Below are 21,033 nucleotides of genomic sequence, written 5' to 3'. Positions count from 1 at the left end.
CACGCTGGCCCAATACGGATTGACAGACTTCACATACGCAGAGAATTAAGAAATTCTCTGGTATGCAGGTTTCCTCACGATGTTTTCCTTCACCGATTGAGACACCTGATATTTATTTCCATAAAATGCACACAACTGAAAAGTTGGAAGTGCATGCCCCGGACCGGATTCGAACCCACACCCTCCGAAATCAGAGGCAGAGGTCATATCCACTGGGCTACCACGGCTCTTATTGATCGTAGCGTGATGAAAAGTACACTATAACCTGCCCACGAGTATGAAGAATAATTGTACCAAGTTTCGTTAAAATCCATCGAGTAGTTTTTGTTTCTGTAACGAACATACAGACAGACAGACAGACAAAAATTTTACTGATTGTATTTTTGGCATCAGTATCAATATCTAGTCACCCCCTGATAGTTATTTTGGTTTTTCATGTACAGAATTGACCAGATTTATTAGGTACCTATAGATTTTCTTTTTTGATATGACCTGTAACTATTCTCATCCACGTCGTACATATGACGATTGTTTGACGAGTGAGGGTCGATTCCTCTTTAATTCGAGAGCAGTTGATATTTGAGAGAGGAATGCACATATTAATAGTTACAATATTTTCTATACTTGTACTATATGAAAATTCATAAATTCAAATACGTGTTTATACAACATGTTATAGGGTCATGTCAGTCAGTCAAAATATTTCATGATATTTCGTCGTAGTTCGCAAATATTTAACAACTATAAAGTTTAGCTCTTGTTTAATGCTTGAACGTTTAGAAGATCGTTTTATTGCTCGAATGTATAAATAAACATACCTTCGAGTCCAAATATAAATGCAATAATACATAATTGATTTGCAGTATAGTACGACACGCTAGAACTATACTAGTGAAATGTAAAAATATATTAAAACTAGCTAACGCCGCGCGGTTTCACGTACGTGGTTCCCGTTCCCGTAAGAATACGAGGATAATATATAGACTTCCTCGATAAATGGGCTATTTAACACTGAAAGAATTTTTCAAATCCGACCAGTAGTTCCTGAGATAAGCGCGATCAAGAAAAACGAACAAACAAACTCTTCAGCTTTTAATATTAGTATTAAAAATAAATAATCTTAAGTAAGAAAAATAAAATACAGAAATAAAAACCAATAAAGTAGAAAAAGAAATATCACAAATGTATGGGTAATTAAGTTTAAATAATAATACTAACAATACATTTTTTTGCTTTCGATAGGATTCCCTTTTATCATTGTTATTTAATACCTCGCTCATTTAAATCTTTAAACATTGCAGAATTATCATTCATCATCAGTGGCGTGCATAAGGTTGTCGACCAGGGTATGCACTAGTAATAAAATTAAGCAAACTGGAAAAATCTGTATTTAATAAGCACTAAGAAGACAACTCTTAGGGTATGCAGTATTTTAATGCATCTATGAAGTGCACGCCACTGTTCACCATCAATCATCATAGTTTTTTTGCTCTTGTTTGCTAGCATAACTGTGCAAGCGAAGCTTTACTGGGTCTTCTGGTACATTTTAAGCGAGTGCAGCCATGTGGCACAGTTAGTTAACTATAAAACAAACTAGCACATTAATCTTAACTTAACTAGGTTCCAAACAGTAAACATATCCTGTGCAAGGTGAAATTACAACGTTCTGTATGCTTATTAGCTATTCTGGTAGCGCTGTGGTTATCTGCAACATTGAAATGTTGAATTAACATTGCCAACGCAGCGGCGGCCACGGTCGTCGCTCGTCACCGTGTCTCGGATTACATGAGTCCTGGCGCAGCATAGCTAATGTTCCAGCCACAATATTAATCATTATTGCATTTATCATCATGAATATTCATCATAATAACATCTATATCCATATAAATATTATAAGACTGACGTGGCGCAGTGGTATGTTATGGATTTACAAGACAGAGGTTCTAGCTTCGAACCCTGGCTGGTCTGGCTGGTGGAAGCCTTCAGCCGTGGTTAGTTACCTACCGGCAAAGAGATACCGCCAAGCGATTTAGCGTTCCGGTGCGATGTCGTGTAGAAACCAAAGTGTGGATCCTCCTCCTTACAAGTTAGCATTTTAGATTGCATCATCACTTACCATCAGGTGAGATTGTTATCGTCGTTATCAACCTATAATCGGCTCACTGCTGAGCTCAAGTCTCCTCTCAGAATGAGTGGGGTTAGGCCAATAGTCCACCACGCTGGCCCAATGCGGATTGGCAGACTTCACACGAGAGAGTCATATCAACATCTTCAAGAGAGAGGGTCATATCCACTGGGCCATCACATATCTAAATAACATCTGATAATGGTTGCTAATAAATTTAACATTATCAACCGTCAAGCGGCAATTCGTTTCGTTCTGTTCAATCGGCGGGTCCAAGCTCCATATCCCCTCATACACAGGGTGCTCGGGCGCATTTCCCATAACTTCAAGATATTTACGAGTCCACTTATAGGAGCCAAACTACATGACTAATATTTTATTAACTAAAAAATAAAAACTTGTTTGTAAGTGTTTTCATACAAAGTAATTCGATTAATTCCGACTATTCAACGAACACACGCCTTTATCTATCTGTTGAGTAAGGGCCCCCCGAACTACAGGGGCACCTTACGAATGAAATTAGTAAAATGTAATCCACAATCTCACTTAATCTGGTGTTTCCCGGAAATAGTTTATTTCAGTGTTCCACAATAGAACTCATAACATCGTGTGTAAGTACGTTACAACGAACATTTTGGTACCAATTTTACACTGTGGTTAAAGAGGATAAAATAAAAAAAAAACATACATACAGTCGAACGTAGAACCTCCTCCTTTTTGGAAGTCGGTTAAATACTAGATTTGCCGCTCGTCTATCAATGGGCCCCCAAACTAATTTTGATACAGGGCCCCCATTAGCCACTCCACGCCACTGAGTTACAGATAATATATTACGAATCATTTTATTCTACTGTAACTTTATTAATCTACTAACACTAAAAAGGTTAAAATATAAATATATTTTTTTAAATCTTTTTCGATGTACGAAAAATACTGACGCGCGTGTAATGTATGTCAGACATGGATTTGTTGAATAGATACCTCCAACATGTCACTCGCTGTGACATGTAGATGGATGGTACGTACCTACTACCTACCTAAAACTCAGGTAGCATCCGTGATAGCGACGTAAAAAAATTTGGACTACTTTTACCGAATAAATCAAACCGTTTTACCAAAAAAAAAATTGGCCAAAGATTATTTCGAACACTCAGGTAAAAAGCTTTGCACGATTTTAGCAATTACTACGAATATAATGAACTAGGAAAGGAGAAGGGTATACCTACATATGAAAATACAGCAACATAATTTCTATAATAATATAAATGCCTAAAGCGACAACCTAATCACGGCCAACTGCTAGTGATATATTAATTTAAATTACCAATTTTGAACTTTACAAAAACATTGCACATAATATGAACCTCCCTAGTGCCTGTACAATCCGATGGAAATGTAACGGGAATGGAATTGAGCAGATGAAATATTCAATTGAATTGGCCAAATACTGTATTGGCATTCATTACTGGTCCACTTCGGTTTAGTTAATTATTTCGAAAATAGTTTGTTGAATTTTCGACTTCAGATCCGACGTTTATTGGAATTAGTGTGACTTAAAAATGCCCCTTGGTTTTTGCGGCAATACCAATTTAGTTAATTCTTTTTTGTTGTATTTTTTATTTTCTTCTCTCTTTTTAAAGAAAATATCAAAAAACTAGCGCGGAAAATCATTAAATTTAATTAAGTATAATGCCGATGATGACCAATTTAAGTTTAGGGTAGGGGTAGGGTAGGGTAGGGACAGGAAAGAAGTGCACATAAGTCATAGCGACGCTTGGCCGGGTGCGTTAGTTTTATAGATTTTTAAGTGACCGATAAATGAACACACATATAGGCGTATATTATCACTCTAAGGTTTGTCTCTTTAGAACTGTAAGGCAATAGAGGTTGGGTAGGGTAGGTGTATGGTAGGGAGTAGGGTTTTTACTAGGTGACCCGGCAACTTTAAAACATAAGAAAAATTATGGGAATGTGTTGAGATATCGATGTACCTACTAGTGGTACGTCAGTACAAGCTGACATTCTTATCTTACAAAGTACATACTATAATCCTACCGTTTTATGTAGCATCTTAGCGTGAAGCGTTTTGTGTAATACTCAAATCGAATCTTGGGTCCTCGCATTATTTTTAACGAGGTATTCGCCCAACCTTCATCCTTTCCAAATTGAATAATGGAAGGATATTGACAAAAATATTCATGGAGAGTTGCCAACTATCTTCCAGACAATTAGTTTAACGACAGGATTTGCTTACAAATGTTTACATTTGAGCAATGAAACAAAAAGAAAATCCGCTAAACTTCACTTTGGTTTGGACTTGCTTTAGAAAATTATGGTACAAAATATTACTGTTCGTTACGTTGTTACAAACAGACAAATCTGACGTTTTTTCTGTATATTCTGTATTATTTACAAGTAATCCCTTGACTACAATCTCACCTGATGATAAGTGATGATGCCATCTAAGAGGGAAGCGGACTAACTTGTAAGACGGAGGATGACAATTCACACCCCTTTCGGTTTCTATATACACGACATTTTTTCCGGACCGCTAAATCGTTTGGCGGTACTTCTTTGCCGGTAGAGTGGTAACTGCCACGGCCGAAGCCTCCCACCAGCCAGACCTTGACCAACTAAGAAAATCTCAATCTGCCCAGCTGGGGATCGAATCTAGGACCTCCGTTTTATAAATCCACCGCGCATACCACTGCGCCACGGAGGCCGTCAAAAGTGCTTGTAAAATAAGCTTAGTAAGGTGTGATCCCCCAGTTTCTAATTTAATTATTTATGGATTTTTTTCCCTGGCTGGCTTAGTGAGATACAGTTCCAGAAAAAGCGCGGAGTGCTTAGGGATGCATAAAGCACCCTTTTCAAATTACTGTGCCACCATCTTAAACTTTGATTGTACTTTATCACATTGCAAAATGTATCTATTAGAAGATATTAAAGAGCTATTTAGTTTTACACTGCAGATATACTGCGGAAATGTCTCCAGTTGCCACACATTGTTAGAAGTTAAAACTACAGGCACCGCGATGCGACGTTCGAACAATCGTGACCAATTTGTGAAGTGCTTACTCGTAAGTTAATACGAGATTAGAAATAGCAATACAATTTGCGCACATTAACTGTTTTATTGGCAAGACTAGCAGATACACGCGACTTTGTCAACCTGACAAGGGAGGTAAAGCCATTTATGGCTTAACTTCTAAAGACTTTTGAATTCATGCAACACGCAGATGGCCCTTCTGATGTTTATATAGAAACAATGACACCGTACGACAACAGCCGGCGGAAAAATGTTTAGAAAGTTATTCAAAGTTTTTGCACGCGTAGTACCTAACTATTTATCCTAAGCCATTAGCGTAGTCCGACAACACACAACAAAGAAATACCTGACAATGTAAATTAAAAGAAAAGAAAATCGAATATTCAACAAGTGGTTGATTTGTCTGGGTAATTACATAGGCTTCGCAAGTTTATGTCGCCGATTATAAAGATGTAAACAGCTGAAAACCATCTATAATAACAGAGCAACGCTTAAGAACCTTGCTTATTATGCCTATGCCGCCCCGCATCCTTCAACATTAACAGGTGTTAAGCCTTCTATATATATGCCTGTGTCGAAAACGAGTTGACATCAGAAGCGAATTAAAAGGGTAAAACACTATTATAGAATGATTCCCACCAAGAATGTTACCAATAAACCCTTGAATAGCAGAGAATAACCTTGAGTGAAGTCCCGGACTTGTGACCGAAGGTTGTAGGGTTAAAGACATATTTTAAAACTAATTAACACTTCCCTTCTCCACTCAAGTCATTCTTCCTGCCTTTCCCAAAATAATTAATGAAGGATTATCCAACAAAAGGTGTGGACAGATCAAACGTCACAACAAGAATGAGCTATTCCGCCGAAGCGGCTTACCACTACTCCCCACCTAACTCACTAATCATTTCGTACTATCTCGGCTCATGACGACCGATCGAATGACTCACTCGCGCCGACACCTGCATTTGGTTCACCAGCAACTACGCTCTTTATCCCGCAACTGTTATAATTTTGACTTGGCGACTGAATAAACATGGCAGTTATTCGCAGTTCGCATCGAAATCCTCAAGACACGTTGATTTGCAATAAATAGAACAGCGAGACGCCGTGAACAGTGGCATTCTTTTATTGTTGATACCTAGTCGACTCGCACGAAACGTTTCGCATCGACGTTTCTAATAAGAACAGCGAAGATGTGGAATGCCCTTTCGGATTCTGTTTTTCCTGATAATTTGTGCACCTTCAAGACGAGTACATAGGCATCTTTTGGGCAAGCGAGTTTCAACTTAAACCTCATGAAGCAAGCAAGCTAAACTAATTTCAAATAAAAAAAATTAATAATAATAAATTGTCTGCGTTTTATATATACTAGCAGGAGCTCGCGACACGAGGCGAAAACTCTGACCCTTCTAATTTCAAATTTAAATTCACATTCACTTTATGTATTGTTGTAAACTGCACAAAAATCTGTTCTTTAGATTTAATGTTATCAAAGAAAAAGTAGTAAAGACAGACAGACGCGCCCGAGGTCTTTCTTTTATAGTATTACTAGCTGACGCCCGCGACTTCGTCCGCGTGAAAGTCGTTGTAAACTTTCAACTACCCCTACCCTAACCTACCTCTACCCAACCTCTACCCTACCCTATCCCAACCCTACCCCTACCTTACCACTACCCTACCCCTACCCTACACTACCCCTGCCCTACCCCTACCCTACCCCTACCCCTACCCTACCCTACCCTACCCCTACCCTACTCATTAAGGCTGTACTTCTTTATTTATTCCTCCCACCGCGAGTCGCGTCGAGCGCGGCAACGGTTACACAAAAATAATCCTTACAGCATGAATTAGTATTCACGCGCGATGGATTAGCGTATTTCATGTATAACTTTGGTGTTTCTTTACCGATTTTTACGATTCTTTTTTTATTGAATAGGTAATAATGTTAACTTTCTTATTAGGGATGACTGATGAGTGATATAAACATAAGAGTAGACAAATATAACTAGAAAACTCCGAACTGCTAAGCTATCGGGAGTTACACGTGTTATTGTGAGTCAACCATAAAAGATAGACATATATATGCTGTTGTGTTTTTATACATAATTTTAAGGAGAACATTTTCGTCATACATGATTTCTATGTAGCTTTAACCATTAAGGCTGTACACGCGACGGAATCTTGAAAAATTGAGTAACTTCTCCCGTTTTCTCAACATTTCTCTTCACTGCTCTGCTCCTATTGATGGTAGCGTAATGAAAAGTATACTATAACCTGCCCAGGAGTATGTTGAATAATTGTGCCAAATTTTGTTAAAATCCGTCCAGTAGTTTTTGTTTCTATAAAGAACATACAGACAGACAGACAGACAAAAATTTTACTGATTGCATTTTTGGCATCAGTATCAATCACTAATCACCCCCTGATAGTTATTTTGGAAATATATTTCGTGTACAGAATTGACCTCTCTACAGATTTATTATAAGTATAGATGTACCTACCTCATGTGAGAAATATTAAAAAATAATAACTATTCCGCTGTTCACGAGTACCTAATTGATAGTAAAATGGTTGTACTTATATAGAAAACTTATCGCACCTGTGAATTCGCTGAAGTTTCAGCATGATTTAGGGAGTTCGGGACACTTAGCGCATATAAACACTGGACGAACATATTGGTGCGAGAATGTAGGAGACTTTTCTTTCCAAATCTATATACCTAGAAATCAATTATAAATCAATTTTGAACGCGCTCTTATCGAAGTTGTGTGTCTAATTCCTATATACCACGCAAAAAATCAATTATTATCAAAATAAATTAAACTATACCGAAATCAGTAATCAAGTTATGACACATACTTACAGATCTTAGTGAGTGTCTCATAACCACGTGTAACTTTGTTAAAAAAAGCTTTTTTTAACAAACTTACAGTTTCATTATTTATTAGTTCCTTACACACTATACAATACATTACCAATATTAAAATTGGACGCTTATACAACGGATTGGTTCCTTGTTCTTTTTACACTACGAGTATGAAGATTATATGGAATTCCCTTTCGCAGCTTTTACTTTCTCTACCACTTACTATGTATCTGTAAGACAAGAGTAAACATGCCTAGTTCGGGCTACTTTAGTATTTTAGTCGAGTACGAACAACTTTTGGATTTACTGCCCAAAAATTGTTCGTACTCGACTAAAATACTAAAGTAGTCTGTACGACGTATAAGTTCTAGGAAAGTGTTTTCTATCGTAACGTGCATGCTTGCTGCATCAGGTTGATGCCTATAAAACAGTGTAAAGAATAAAGACAATAATTTATTATGTAAATAATATTTTAAATAAATAAATATGTTAATAAAATATCGCAATTCTTTTGATATCGATAGGTACCTACTCGTGTACGAGTGTCAATATCAAAAGAATTACAATGTTTCTGATATTCACCTAACGACTTCAATATTGATCCCAACGTGAAAATAACTTTTCCCATGTAAAATTTATGTCATACATAAAATAAAATGATACTTATTGCAATAAGGATTCAATTTCTCGAAACTTGGGGTACATTTGTGACTTTTGATTAAGTACGTCTTGATCTAAAGTTTCTTTGCTTACTTTCACAAGTTCCAGAAGCAATCGCAACTCCTTACAAGTTCGAGATCTCGTGTCTACGAGTTCGATCTACCACAGATATATTCTGTCTGTACCTACTCGTACAAATTGCCTCAGAGCCGTTCAGTTATACGACTTCCAAAAGGTAAGCGTTTCAGACTAGCGTTTTATACGTGCGTATGAGCTCGTTTTTGGAAGCGCAAGTGGGCGCGTATAGGCGCGCCTTTTGGCAAAATCTCGACTCGTACGATCGTTGACGTGCTTCTTATTTTTTATTTATTTATAATTCTACAAAAAACACATTTAAATTAAGTCTAACCATAGTGCAACACAAACCACAGTTGGTTTTACTATGCACTGGTTATTATTACATAATACAATATTTGAGAACAAAAATAATTAACAAACAAAAGAGAAGAAAAGAAGAGAAGAACAATCATTAGCGGGTAGTTAAATAAATATCGTAAAAGTGTGAGTAAACCGCTGCTGCAAAGCTACACAGGCTGTCCCAAAAAGTATTGCTTTAGTTTCCGCTTTTGTGCGTTCGTAAATATATTAGTATCTTTTAAAAGATTTTTGTCTGTATCCGGAAAATCGTTAAAGATTGTTGGAACAATATATTCCAGCCTTCGCATCTAAGCGCGAGCCGCGAGAGATACCTCCAAGAGGTACTAAAACGACACCACCAGTTCGAGCGACCTAGCCGAAATATGCCCATTTACGCGAGTCCGGTTTTTTGAAGCGCGTTAAGCGCGTAGCGCGCGTATAAAAGCAAAAAAATACGCTAGTCTGAAATCACCCGACGAGTTTACTCGTCGCGTATTTTATTTCTTTTTTTGGCGATATTAAGCACTCCATGTCACTCACCGTCATATCAAAAACAATTTCAAAGATCTTCAGAGGTAATATAGAATGAAACTCTTCGAAAACTGAACAAATATCACTCAAGTTCCTTAGTTGGTGAATTGTTCAATCTATTTCATAACATACTGGTTATAAATAATGTGACTTAAATATTTTACAGGTAGAAATAATTGTGTGTTATTACTAAACTAAGAGTACGACATTTACCTTGGCTTGAATAACCTTAAGGTTAATTTAATTTAGAGCCTCAATAGCTCAACGTTTAGGGCGGTCGGACTCATCACCGAGGTGGCGGTTCGATCCCCGCTCCGCTGGACTATTGTCGTACCCACTCTTTCGTACACACAGTCTTTCCCGACTAGTTGGAGGGGAATGGGAATATTGGTCATATTAAAAAAAGATATGACAAATATTCTTTATAAAAAAAAAGAAATTTTCTACCCTACTCTTGCTCTACCCCTAACCTACCCCTACCTTACCTCTAGGGTTAAGGGGTAGATGTTAGCCGATTCTCAGGCCTACTGAATATGCAAACAAAATGTAATAAGAATCGGTCAAGCCGTTTCGGAGAAGTATGGAAACAAACATTGTAACACGAGAATTTTATATAAAAGATGATGATAATCATGCAAAGACAGAAAAACACATAAATATTCATTTGTTATCTGCTTTTATACCTATCTCAAAGATAAATCTTTATGCAGATTGTTTTGCAGTCATCACGCTAGCCATTTATAACTAAATGTACGTAATCAAGACGTTATATGCACATAACTACAATAAAATCATTGTAATGAGTTTCTACGATGTTTCTAGTTGCATAGAAAATATTTATGAAAAACTTAAACATTTTGTCATTTTGCCCTACATCAGCCTATTTATACAAAACATTAATAAATAAAAAACACACATAAAGCCGAATACAGAACCTCGTCCTTTTTGGAAGTTGGTTAAAAATTGCTGAAAATCGTAAAAAAATCCGTTCAGACATTACGAGTAGCTCAGACTGACAGATGTACCCTGGCATAGGTATACCCCAACCATCAACCATTAAAGAGCCGTATTATAGTATAGCTTGGATATATCTGTCTCTGTGTCCATTTCTGGTATCGTAGTTTCTAAACGAAGTGACCAATAATTTTGACGCGGCGTTTTTTTTCTTTGAAAACTGATCTGTTTATGCTTTTCTTCTTCCGCTAATTTTACTTGACTAATACACATAGATTTTCATGCGATTTTCACCAATAGATTGAGTGAGTCATCAGGAATGTGTATAATTTGTTGAGATTTGGCTCAAACTATGATGAAATTTTCGGAAGTGTTTTCTGAAAAAGACAAGCTAATTAAAAAAAACCATGTACACGTACAACATTGTAAGTATTTCTCAGAATTGTTTAACAGTCTTAGAAGGAGGTATATTATACAGTGTAGATTTTGATTTCATTATGTACCTACCTACCTGTAGATATTTATCCTATGGACACATAAAACTAGAAAAGTGGATACATAAAGATTGGACAGTTAATACTTTGTGTACATCGTACATACGAGTGTACTAATAAAAGTTATCTCAAAGAAAATTGTGTGACGTAGAGATTGGTAGAGATAACGAACAATCAGTATTCTGGGCATTGAGGTTTCCGTTCCAGACTATTATATTGATACAGAATGATTGTTTCGTGTGTGGCTTACCCGATATTAATAAGCAAACTCAGTAAACCACTAATTTGACGAAGCCCTTTCGACCTCTTAGTGCGGTTGCAAACTAGCGTTTTTTCTACGCGTATAACTACTTTTGACTTCATCATCATCATCATCATATCAGCCGATGGACGTCCCCTGTAGGACATAGGCCTTTTGTAGGGACATCCAAACATCACGATACTGAGCCACCTGCATCCAGCGGATCCCTGCGACTCGCTTGATGTCGTCAGTCCACCTCGTGGGGTCGGCCAACACTGCGCTTACTAGTGCGGGGTCGCCATTTCAGCACTTTAGGGACCCCAACGTCCATCGGCTCTTCGAACTATGTGCCCCGCTCATTGCCACTTCAGCTTCGCAACTCGTTGAGTTATGTCGGTGACTTTGGTTCTTCTGCGGATCTCCTCATTTCTGATTCGATCACGCAGAGATACTCCTAACATAGCTCGTTCCATCGCCCGCTGTGTGACTCTGAGCCTTCTTATGAGGCCCATAGTTAACGACCAAGTCTCGGAACCATAGGTCATCACTGGCATCACGTTTTGACTTGCACGCTTACAATAGGGATGATGACAGTTTTTAAATTGTTATATAAACGAGTAAATTCAGAGTATGCTAATAGTAAAGCAATTTTGAAAAAGGAACAGGGTATCTGTGATCATTACTTTCGGAGCTACAGAGATTTAAAGGGTCATATTTGCGGCGCTGCCACAGTCGCAAAACCGTTCCACACGAAAGAATGACATCGCTGCTTCGTGAGATTATTAGATTTGTATGGGCGTTCAAACAAAATTACTAATATCTTTGTTATTTGTTGGTTTATTATACTTCATTCTATAAAAAATGTCACACTGAATAAGGAAGCTAAAAATGTATGAATTTTCATCTAATAACGACATGAGATTTTTAATTAATTTTAAAATTTTATAATCTTATTTATATTACAAACATCCCGACATCGACACCGACCGACTTTGTGCTTTATCTTTTAATTAGTTACTTTATATTGATCGTATTTATTCGAATGTCATATAAAAAATAATATAATCAAATCAAAGCCTAAAACATCAACATGGAATACGCGATTGTATAAAACGCTAATCGGACTACACTTTAGCTACCTAGTATAGCTATATTGGAAGCAAAATAAACCACTTTCTCTAAACAAAAGGATTTAGAAAAGTTGCATGCTTTTTCACTTCAGGTGACAATCCTGCTATAAATGCGGATTAAGTCTGTCTGTTTTATTTTTACTGCTAAGCCACTGAACCGATTTGAATGAAATTGTATATAGATAAATAGATAAAATGGATTTAATGTTAAAAACGATTAATACATTAAAATAAATTAACTAAAACACAATTTCACGTGAACGAAATTGCAGGAATCCGCTAGTATTTCTTAAAAAAATCTTTCATATTCTTATTATTTTCAGATAGGGCCAATAGCGGACATAAGATGGCAGACAACTGTCAAGAGGACTACAGAGAACAACAACATTGCAATTCATGTGATTCCACCCGATGGAGAGGAAGATGACGAGTTCGTGCCGCCGCTGCGGCCGCGGCGCAAGCTCAGCACGCCGCTCAGCGCTCTGCCGGGCGCCGTGGACGGATTGTCACCAGGTAGGTGTACACGAAGCCGTGATAGCCCAGTGGATATGACCTCTGCCTCCGATTCCGGAGGGTTTAGATTCGAATCCGGTCCGGGGCATGCACCTCCAACTTTTCAGTTGTGTGAATTTTAAGAAATTAAATATCACGTGTCTCAAACGGTGAAGGAACAACATCGTAAGAAAAACTGCATATCAGAGACTTTTCTTAATTCTCTGCGTATGTGAAGTCTGCCAAGCCGCATTGGGCCAGCGTGGTGAACTTTTGGCCTAACCCATCTCGTTCTGAGAGGAGACTCGAGCTGTGAGCCGAATGTGGGTTGATAATGATGATGATGATGATAAGGTGTACACTAATGTTTATTTAATAGAAACTTTTATGGATACGTTCATACTAATTAGAGCGAGCTTAACTGCTGCTCTCCGTTGATACAGCTTTTGTGGATTATGAGGTCCTGGTATTTCTTACAAGCTTTTCTATAATGTAAGAAATTTTCAATTAAATTTTTTTTTTTCGTTGGGTTATAACTGGGAATGCTATATGCCTAAGAAAGCACTCCCGGTTACTATCATTAACATCTGATAATGGTCGTTAATGAATTTAACATTATATTGTCACCCAAAGCCCGCTAACCCGTTTTGAAGCAACGAGGTGGGTCTAGTCCTTATTTCCTCTCTTATACGGAAGGAGATACAGATGAGGAAGAAAATCCACACCCTTTCCGGTTTCTACACGACATCGTACTGGAACGCTAAATCGCTTGCCAAGTACTCTTTGCCGGTAGGTAACTAGCCACGGCCGAAGCCTACCACCAGCCAGATCTGAACCAATTAAGAAAACCTTCATCGGCTCAGCCGAGATAAAAACCCAGGATCTCCATCTAGTAAACGGAGGCCGTTGAAACTCACCGAGTTCCTAACTCCGACCTTAGAATTTCTTTCATAGCCCGAGCCACTCGAACGCAAGACCTCGTGACCTCGTGACCACTGGACCAACGAGGTAACAATATAGTTTATTAATACCATTTATTATCTGCAGATCTCCTCCGTACGTCGCCGACGCGGACCCTCTCTCCCTTCGACAGAACCAAGCGTCGATTCAGCACTATGGTCTCGAGTGCCGCAGCAGCCGCCGTCTCCCGTCGCTTCTCTGCCACTATAGGCTGGTGCCTGGCCACCCCTTCGGACGTCAAACCGCAAATCGTTCGCCAGGGGCGCGCTCTCTGCCTACAATACATAAAAACTCAAATACGAAGGTCATCGACCTGCCCCAAAAAGGTAAATTGCTTTAATTCCTTCGTAATCCCCTGTCGTTTACGATGTATGTGCGTTTAATGTCAACATCCCGAAATGTAAATGAGATAACCCCTTCTCTGTTTTATTGTAAATACCAGTCAACCAAAAAGGTGCCGTAGGTGTTGTGTTTGACAAGTTGCCAACAAATGGTCTCCATACAGACACGTGTTTTAACAGCAACGGTTGTATACAAAAACTAATAATTCATTTATTTCAATTAGGCTTAGTTTACAAGCACTTTTGAAAGGTCAAGATTATGTCATAATTTATTTTAATCTAATGGTGGTAATAATAGTCGAATCCTTAAAATTAAAGTTACGAGGGTTCTAAACGCGCGTTGGTCCGAGAAGAGCCCACAACAAACTCAGCCAAGGTTTTTTTTTTTGTTTACCACCATTTTACAAACTTATTTAACACTAAGCACACAGTCGTATAATTCAGTTTAACACCAAGCTTTTTTATCATTAATATAATCATCAACACTATAATAAGCCTTTCCCAACATTTTTACTTTTTACATTTTCTAAATATATGATAGGAAATACTGTCGCCACCGATTAACAGAAATTGACATATTAATTACTTAGCAAATTCTCATCTCATCATTATGCTATCGCGTTAATGAGTCGACGGAAATCAATCATTTTAAAATATACTACTATTAGAAAATATAAAACAGCTGCCCCTGTAGCCAAGTGGCACGTCGATTCTCTTTCTACGATCGCAATAGCTTCGAAAACTAGAAAAAGTATGGGAATGATATTTGCTATAGACAGGTCACGTGATCAAGATCTGTCATTCTCATACATTTTTCTAGTTATCGAAGCGTTTGCGATCGTGCCACTTGGCTACAGGACTGGTATTTGTATGGTTGTACCTAATTTTCTGCTAGTACCAACACCTACTAAGGAATATTATAAAGCATGAGAGATTTTTCGTTTGTTTATTTGTTACAAACTGGCTAATCTCTGAAATAGATCTCCTCCGTATTCCGTACAAGATCTGACTGTCAAGTCAGATAGTAAAAATTTCGTATCAGATCTATACAGGATGTCCCGTAAATAGTACTACATCTCTACTACTAAAATAACGTAATATTAGCAAAAATTTTACAATTTTAAAATTATATTGACTTTGTACAAAATACAAAAAATCCTTACCTTTAGTGCCGTTTAGTCATCCCGAAAAATTACTTAAGCATTGATTTTATGAAACATGATTTTATGAAATGATTGTACATAATGAAAGTTTAATTTTTTCAACTGCAAATTAAGTTTTTTCCAAAAAACGGGACTAATAATGAACAGGGAAAAACGCTCCTTGTTCAAACTACATTTAATATTTGACGGGCCGGTTCTGAAAACACCGTTCATATGAAAGTCGGTGAACTCGGGTCTAAGTATATGTTTTATGTTTAACTATTGTTTGTTGGAAAAAAAGTAGCAGGTAAAGTTGTACATCTAACTTGAAAGCATGTTCAATTCATATACAGATTTATGAGGAGTGGGTACTAGCTTTCTTTATAAGATTAAGGCAGGAGGAATAGGAAACGTAATGAAATTCTGCTAATAATAGGTATTATAATTAGATATGATCCTATCTATCTTGAAGCAGGTTGCTAACAATAGACGCAGAGTGCAGTGATTAGGTAACACGTGTTAAATATTCACTTACAATATAACAACGCTCTAATTTGAAATTGTAATTTCCCTGACGCCATCCTATCCTTTACCTAGTTACATCTGATAGTGTCTTCTAGTAGTATGTTAATTTGTAATCGTACATCATCTTGTACAGTACTGTCTGGCCTCAAATGCCTCATTTGTATTATAAAAGATATGCGAGTAAGTACTTTGAAAACGATCCTTTGATTTTCAATATAAGACCTTGACATTTATAAGAAATTAAACAAGGAAAATCTCCATAAGACGCGTACTTACTTGCGTATTCTTTTCATCTCTTACAGGTGTCTAGATTCTCATCTTAACGTAGTATAAAATTATATCATAGCAAAATCGCTTCCCAGTCATTTCTTTGTAAGTATAACAAGTACGCTTCAATCTACGCAACGGATTTTAATGCGATTTTCACCAATAAATTAATTAATTCAAGAGGAAGGTGTTCTATAATAATGTATTTTGTTAATTTGTTGAAAGATGACTATATTTGGTAAAGATATCAGAAAAAATCAACCTGACGAGATCATCGAATTTCATCGAAAGCGCTGTTTAATAGTCTGATTCACAAGTGCTCTTTTAGCCAACTTTTTTCACGGAACAACAAACAATGAGCAAGGCATCATCTAATTTTGGGGAAGCAAAAACATAGACAAAACACTGATCATGCGGACATACAATACATACATTGCTTTTCTTTAAAGTCAGTTAAAACATAACCTTACCTTGTTTTTAACAGAAGACAATCATATCCAAACAGAACTTTGTTAAAGTTCAGAGACAAGATTTCTGACAACATTATAGAAACGAATTAATTCCTTTCAGCAAATAGTAATGAAACGTTTACAAAGAATGCTCGAAACCGAATGCGGGGAGGAAGCTGTGAACAATGTGGAAACTGGCGTGTTCACTGCGCTGAGAGCTCTGTGTGCTGCTTTGGAGAGGAAACGACCGGACGCATTTAGACACGTCGCCCGTCAGGCTACGCGAGCACCGTCTGCCATGCTACGCTCTGACACTGCTCTAGCAGAACTTACACTGGCACTAGCTCGCCGCATCACAAGGGATAACGTCACTTGGTCCAAGGTATGGTAACATTATGCATTAAAACACATCATTAGTTTTTTAATGAAGCAACTATGTGGTACCTGGCGTACTGACTGCGCTGCAAGCTCTTTGTGCTGCCTTGGAGAAGAAACGACCGGAAGCATTCAGACACGTCGTCCGTAGGGCTACGCAAGCCCCTTTCGCTATGCTTCGCTCTGACACCGCTCTTGCAGAGCTTACACTGACGCTAGCTCGTCGCATCACTAGAGATAATTTGGTGGTATCTAATGCCTATTGACTTCATTTAAAACTCTATTAATTTAATGAAGCATTATTGTAAACTAAAGCGTTCGTCCGGGAGAGTACCACCTTGTTAATTTTGCAGTCAAGCAGTAATTACAGACACATTAAGCCACACCTAAGCCACAAATAGGTAGACACTAGACAGACTCAGGGCAGGATATTATGGAGAGTGTGTCTTACACGCACGAAGTCTAATATCGTCACAGTTTACAAAAATCTCAGAAACACATTCATATTAGACATGATTTCGTATCGGTAACAAAAAATATTGAAAGTACTTACTACAATTTGTTTCCTACAATTGATTTCACAGATCGCAGCCGTGTTTTGCATATGTGGTGCATTAGCCAAAGAAGCAGCTGAGTCAGCGGACGGCGAGCCGGCGCTCGAGCTGGTGGCAGCTCCTGCGGCGGCGCTTGCGGATCTTCTTCACGACAGTCCGGGCTCTTGGATAGCTAATAATGGTGGATGGGTAATGTTTTAATAATGTTCAAACTATGAAAATAATGTGATCGAATTTCGACCACTCGGCGAGATGATGATGCATAATAACAACATCTATGTCATGTTTCTATTTCATTAATCGTATCAAGAAAAGGATTATTCGTGATAGCAAATATTACCTGAGTAGAGGTACCTATCAAATAGGGTATTTTAAATAGGTAGTTTTTAAACTTAATTATTGAAGTATTTTAAGCTATATTTTAATTTATCCCGTCAATAATAACTAGTACAAAATTATAATATAAATAAAAAAATATGTATACGTAAAATTTTTGCCAACAAAACACAATAAATGGACAAGGGACATCATTCATAAAGACTCCGTTCCAAATCCGAAATGTTTATATTTACAGTATGAAGGTAGCTCTATACTTTTCGTTCTAAATAAAAAGTTTAGAACTCAGAAGTCGTAACGTTGTTACTTTTCCGCTCATCGTAAGGCGCTATAATATATTATTTTGTATTTTTACATCATTAAGATTGCAATGTTCGCAAGCAAGGTAGGTACGACTGCAGTTGTGAGTGTGATCGTTAGGAACAGACTATGGACACAATAGATATAACAAGCTATGGATAGCAGCGTAATATTATCACGTCACCGTAAACGCCAATCACAAACCGATGTCATTAAGCACATGACGTCACAATTTATGATTGGCGTTTCCGGTGACGCGATATAAATACAATAATTGAGTTTAATAAAAATATTACAAGTTCGGGATTATTTTCACAAATAAAAATGTGATTCGATTTTCTAGGCATCTAAACTGTCTATATGCAAAAAATCTTCTTGTTTTAGAACCTATTGCAGGCAAGTACCCTATTATATTACAGCCCTACTCGATGTGTACTGTTTACAAACTTTTTTAAACTTTTAATTAATTTAATTATTTACCAAGTTAATTTAAATATATACGCTACAAATAAGCCAAATCAAATAGAAACAGTAAAATGAATTTGAAGAACATTATAAACCATGGAAAATATGCGACGAGTTGGCGGCCAGAGCACCAGCGCACGAAATAACATCTTCATATCGTCGTCGACGTCGCCGTCGTCGTCTGAGGAATTTAAGACCCCGCCAACATCTGCGGGGGATGAGACACCCGTGCGGACGACTCATCGGGGTGTCACCACACGACGACGGCAACACCAACAACAACAGCAACAACACCAGCAGGACGTCGACGAGATACCACTACCGGAGAGCTTGGATCAAGAGGGGCTGCGGGCTCCTGTGAGTGCTCCCGCTACCGGTGGTGTAGTGCGTCGCATGAGATGGTCTCGTCCACTCAATGAGAGCGTCATGCGAGCGTACTGTGGGGCGACAGAGGGGGGAACTAACCTTACTGCGTACCGGTCAAGGATGTTGTCTATGTTTCAGACTCTTTAGCCAACAGTGACCGTGACTGCGCAGTACCAAGTTAATTATTATTATTGTAAGTTATGAAAAGACTACTCATTTGTACCCTTAAATTAAAATTGAGGGTATACACGTCGAGTAGGGCTGTAATATAAATACTTCGTCAACATTAGGTACTTATTAAGTAATATTAAATTGCACACAAGGTTTTTTGTGTTGATAATCTTGGAAATTAATATTTTAAATTAAATGTGCTATATTACAAAATGTGCTTACCTAGAATGTTTGTGGAATGATGATTATGATGTTATTAAGCCTTTAAGTGGATTCTCGAAGTAAAGCAATTTACCCAGATGATATCTCCGTGTACAAGCATAACACACACTTAGATGAGCCTATAATAGCCAGACCTTCGTGTTTTTTTTTATTTATTGTTTCTGTTGTAATAGACTTATTTCAACAGAAGTTCCATTTCATAAGATTTCGATCTGGCCTACTTTAGTGACTAATTAGTAGTTTGACTAGAACCTAAACTTACAATATATTCTTATTATACTAAAATAACCAAAAACTTCCAATAACTTAATCTTAATCTTAGGCTTACTTTTCACTAACTATTTTTAAGTTTAATTCACTTTTGTGGTTCCCTACCGTGCCTAGCTTTTTTTTTTATTCTTTACAAGTTAGCCCGTGACTACAATCTCACTTGATGGCAAGTAGATATTGATGCAATCTAAGATGGAAGTGGGCTAACTTGTTAGGAGGAGGATGAAAATCCACACCCCTTTCAGTTTCTACACGACATGGTACCGGAATCGTCTTTTTCGGTAGGGTGGTAACTAGCCACTGCCGAAGCCTCCCACCAGCTAGACCTGAACCAATTAAGAAAACCTCAATCGGCCCAGCTAGGGATCGAACCCAGGACCTACGTCATGTAAGTCCACCGCGCATACCACTGCGCCACGGAGGCCGCTAAACGGATTCTTTTGAACTTTTAACTTTATCTAGCTTATACATTTTAACGTGGTAGATATTTACAAGTACTTTTGGCACTGACAGCTGCTGCGGAGCAGACAAACTTGCAGCTTGTATAAAATGACGAAGTTCTGGCCATAACAGGCCTTTAAACTTCAAGCACAATCTATGTAAGCATTTAATTTAATGTACATAATTCCAAATGGAATTTAGGTAAAATTGTTGCGCTACGTATCACGAAACTATTAAAATATAAATACACTAATATAAACAAAAATATTTTTTGTTTGTTTGTTTGTGGCGATTAGGCCCTGAAACTACTGGATCGTTTAAAAAAATCTTACACCAAAAGCTACATTATTAACAAGCAACATAGGCTATATTCTATCCCCGTCTTCCCGTGGGTGAAACCGCGGGGTTTACGCTACTGTTATTATAACTACAAAGGTGAGTTTTATTTCTTCGCCAAACCTTCACGCTTTAACTAGATAAGTACGAGTACATAGGCGATTGATTGATTTTGGTGGGAAGTCCCGATTTTTAAATCAAAATTTCCCGCGTGGGACAGGCACAGTCCCGCTTTTCGGGAATTACTCGACCGTGCGTGCAGCGTACTGAGAAAGGGCGGAAAGGTGGCATTCACGTCTCAGACTATTATTTGAAACGCCATATTATTGCAATGAATAAAACTTTTTCGATTTTGATTTCTGTTTTTTTTTCTTTATACATGAATTCTGTTTAGATGAATTAGACTCATTTATATAAGAATATGCTAAATCTGATTTACAATATCGTATTTTTATTAAAATACATTTTCTATGGATATTTTTACGTTCAAATTACGTTTACGTGACAATAGACTACACGTAATCTGAACTCAAATAAAAAGATAAATGTTACAA

The 21,033-nt window shown here is 37.6% G+C and overlaps 1 protein-coding gene across 2 annotated transcripts in view; it reads left to right on the top strand.

Moving 5' to 3' along the window:
• The window catches only part of LOC112054771 (bcl-2-related ovarian killer protein homolog A-like), a 71,240-nt gene that overhangs the window by 47,797 nt on the left and 2,410 nt on the right, over positions 1-21,033 (top strand). Inside the window, exons 2-5 of one of the 2 annotated variants that reach the window (XM_052891405.1) lie at positions 12,791-12,980; positions 14,007-14,245; positions 16,765-17,025; positions 17,603-17,753. In XM_052891405.1, coding sequence (XP_052747365.1) covers positions 14,075-14,245; positions 16,765-17,025; positions 17,603-17,753 — 583 coding nt within the window. In that variant the 5' untranslated portion in view covers positions 12,791-12,980; positions 14,007-14,074. Of the gene's footprint in view, positions 1-12,790; positions 12,981-14,006; positions 14,246-16,764; positions 17,026-17,602; positions 17,762-21,033 lie in introns of both variants that reach the window. The other variant, XM_052891404.1, reaches the window with a different exon arrangement.

The sequence above is a fragment of the Bicyclus anynana genome, chromosome 3 (genome assembly GCF_947172395.1).
Source record: "Bicyclus anynana chromosome 3, ilBicAnyn1.1, whole genome shotgun sequence".
NCBI classification, from domain to species: Eukaryota; Metazoa; Arthropoda; class Insecta; order Lepidoptera; family Nymphalidae; genus Bicyclus; species Bicyclus anynana.
The sequence above is the reverse complement of the archived record's forward strand: the minus strand, read 5'-3'. Positions and strand labels throughout refer to the sequence as shown.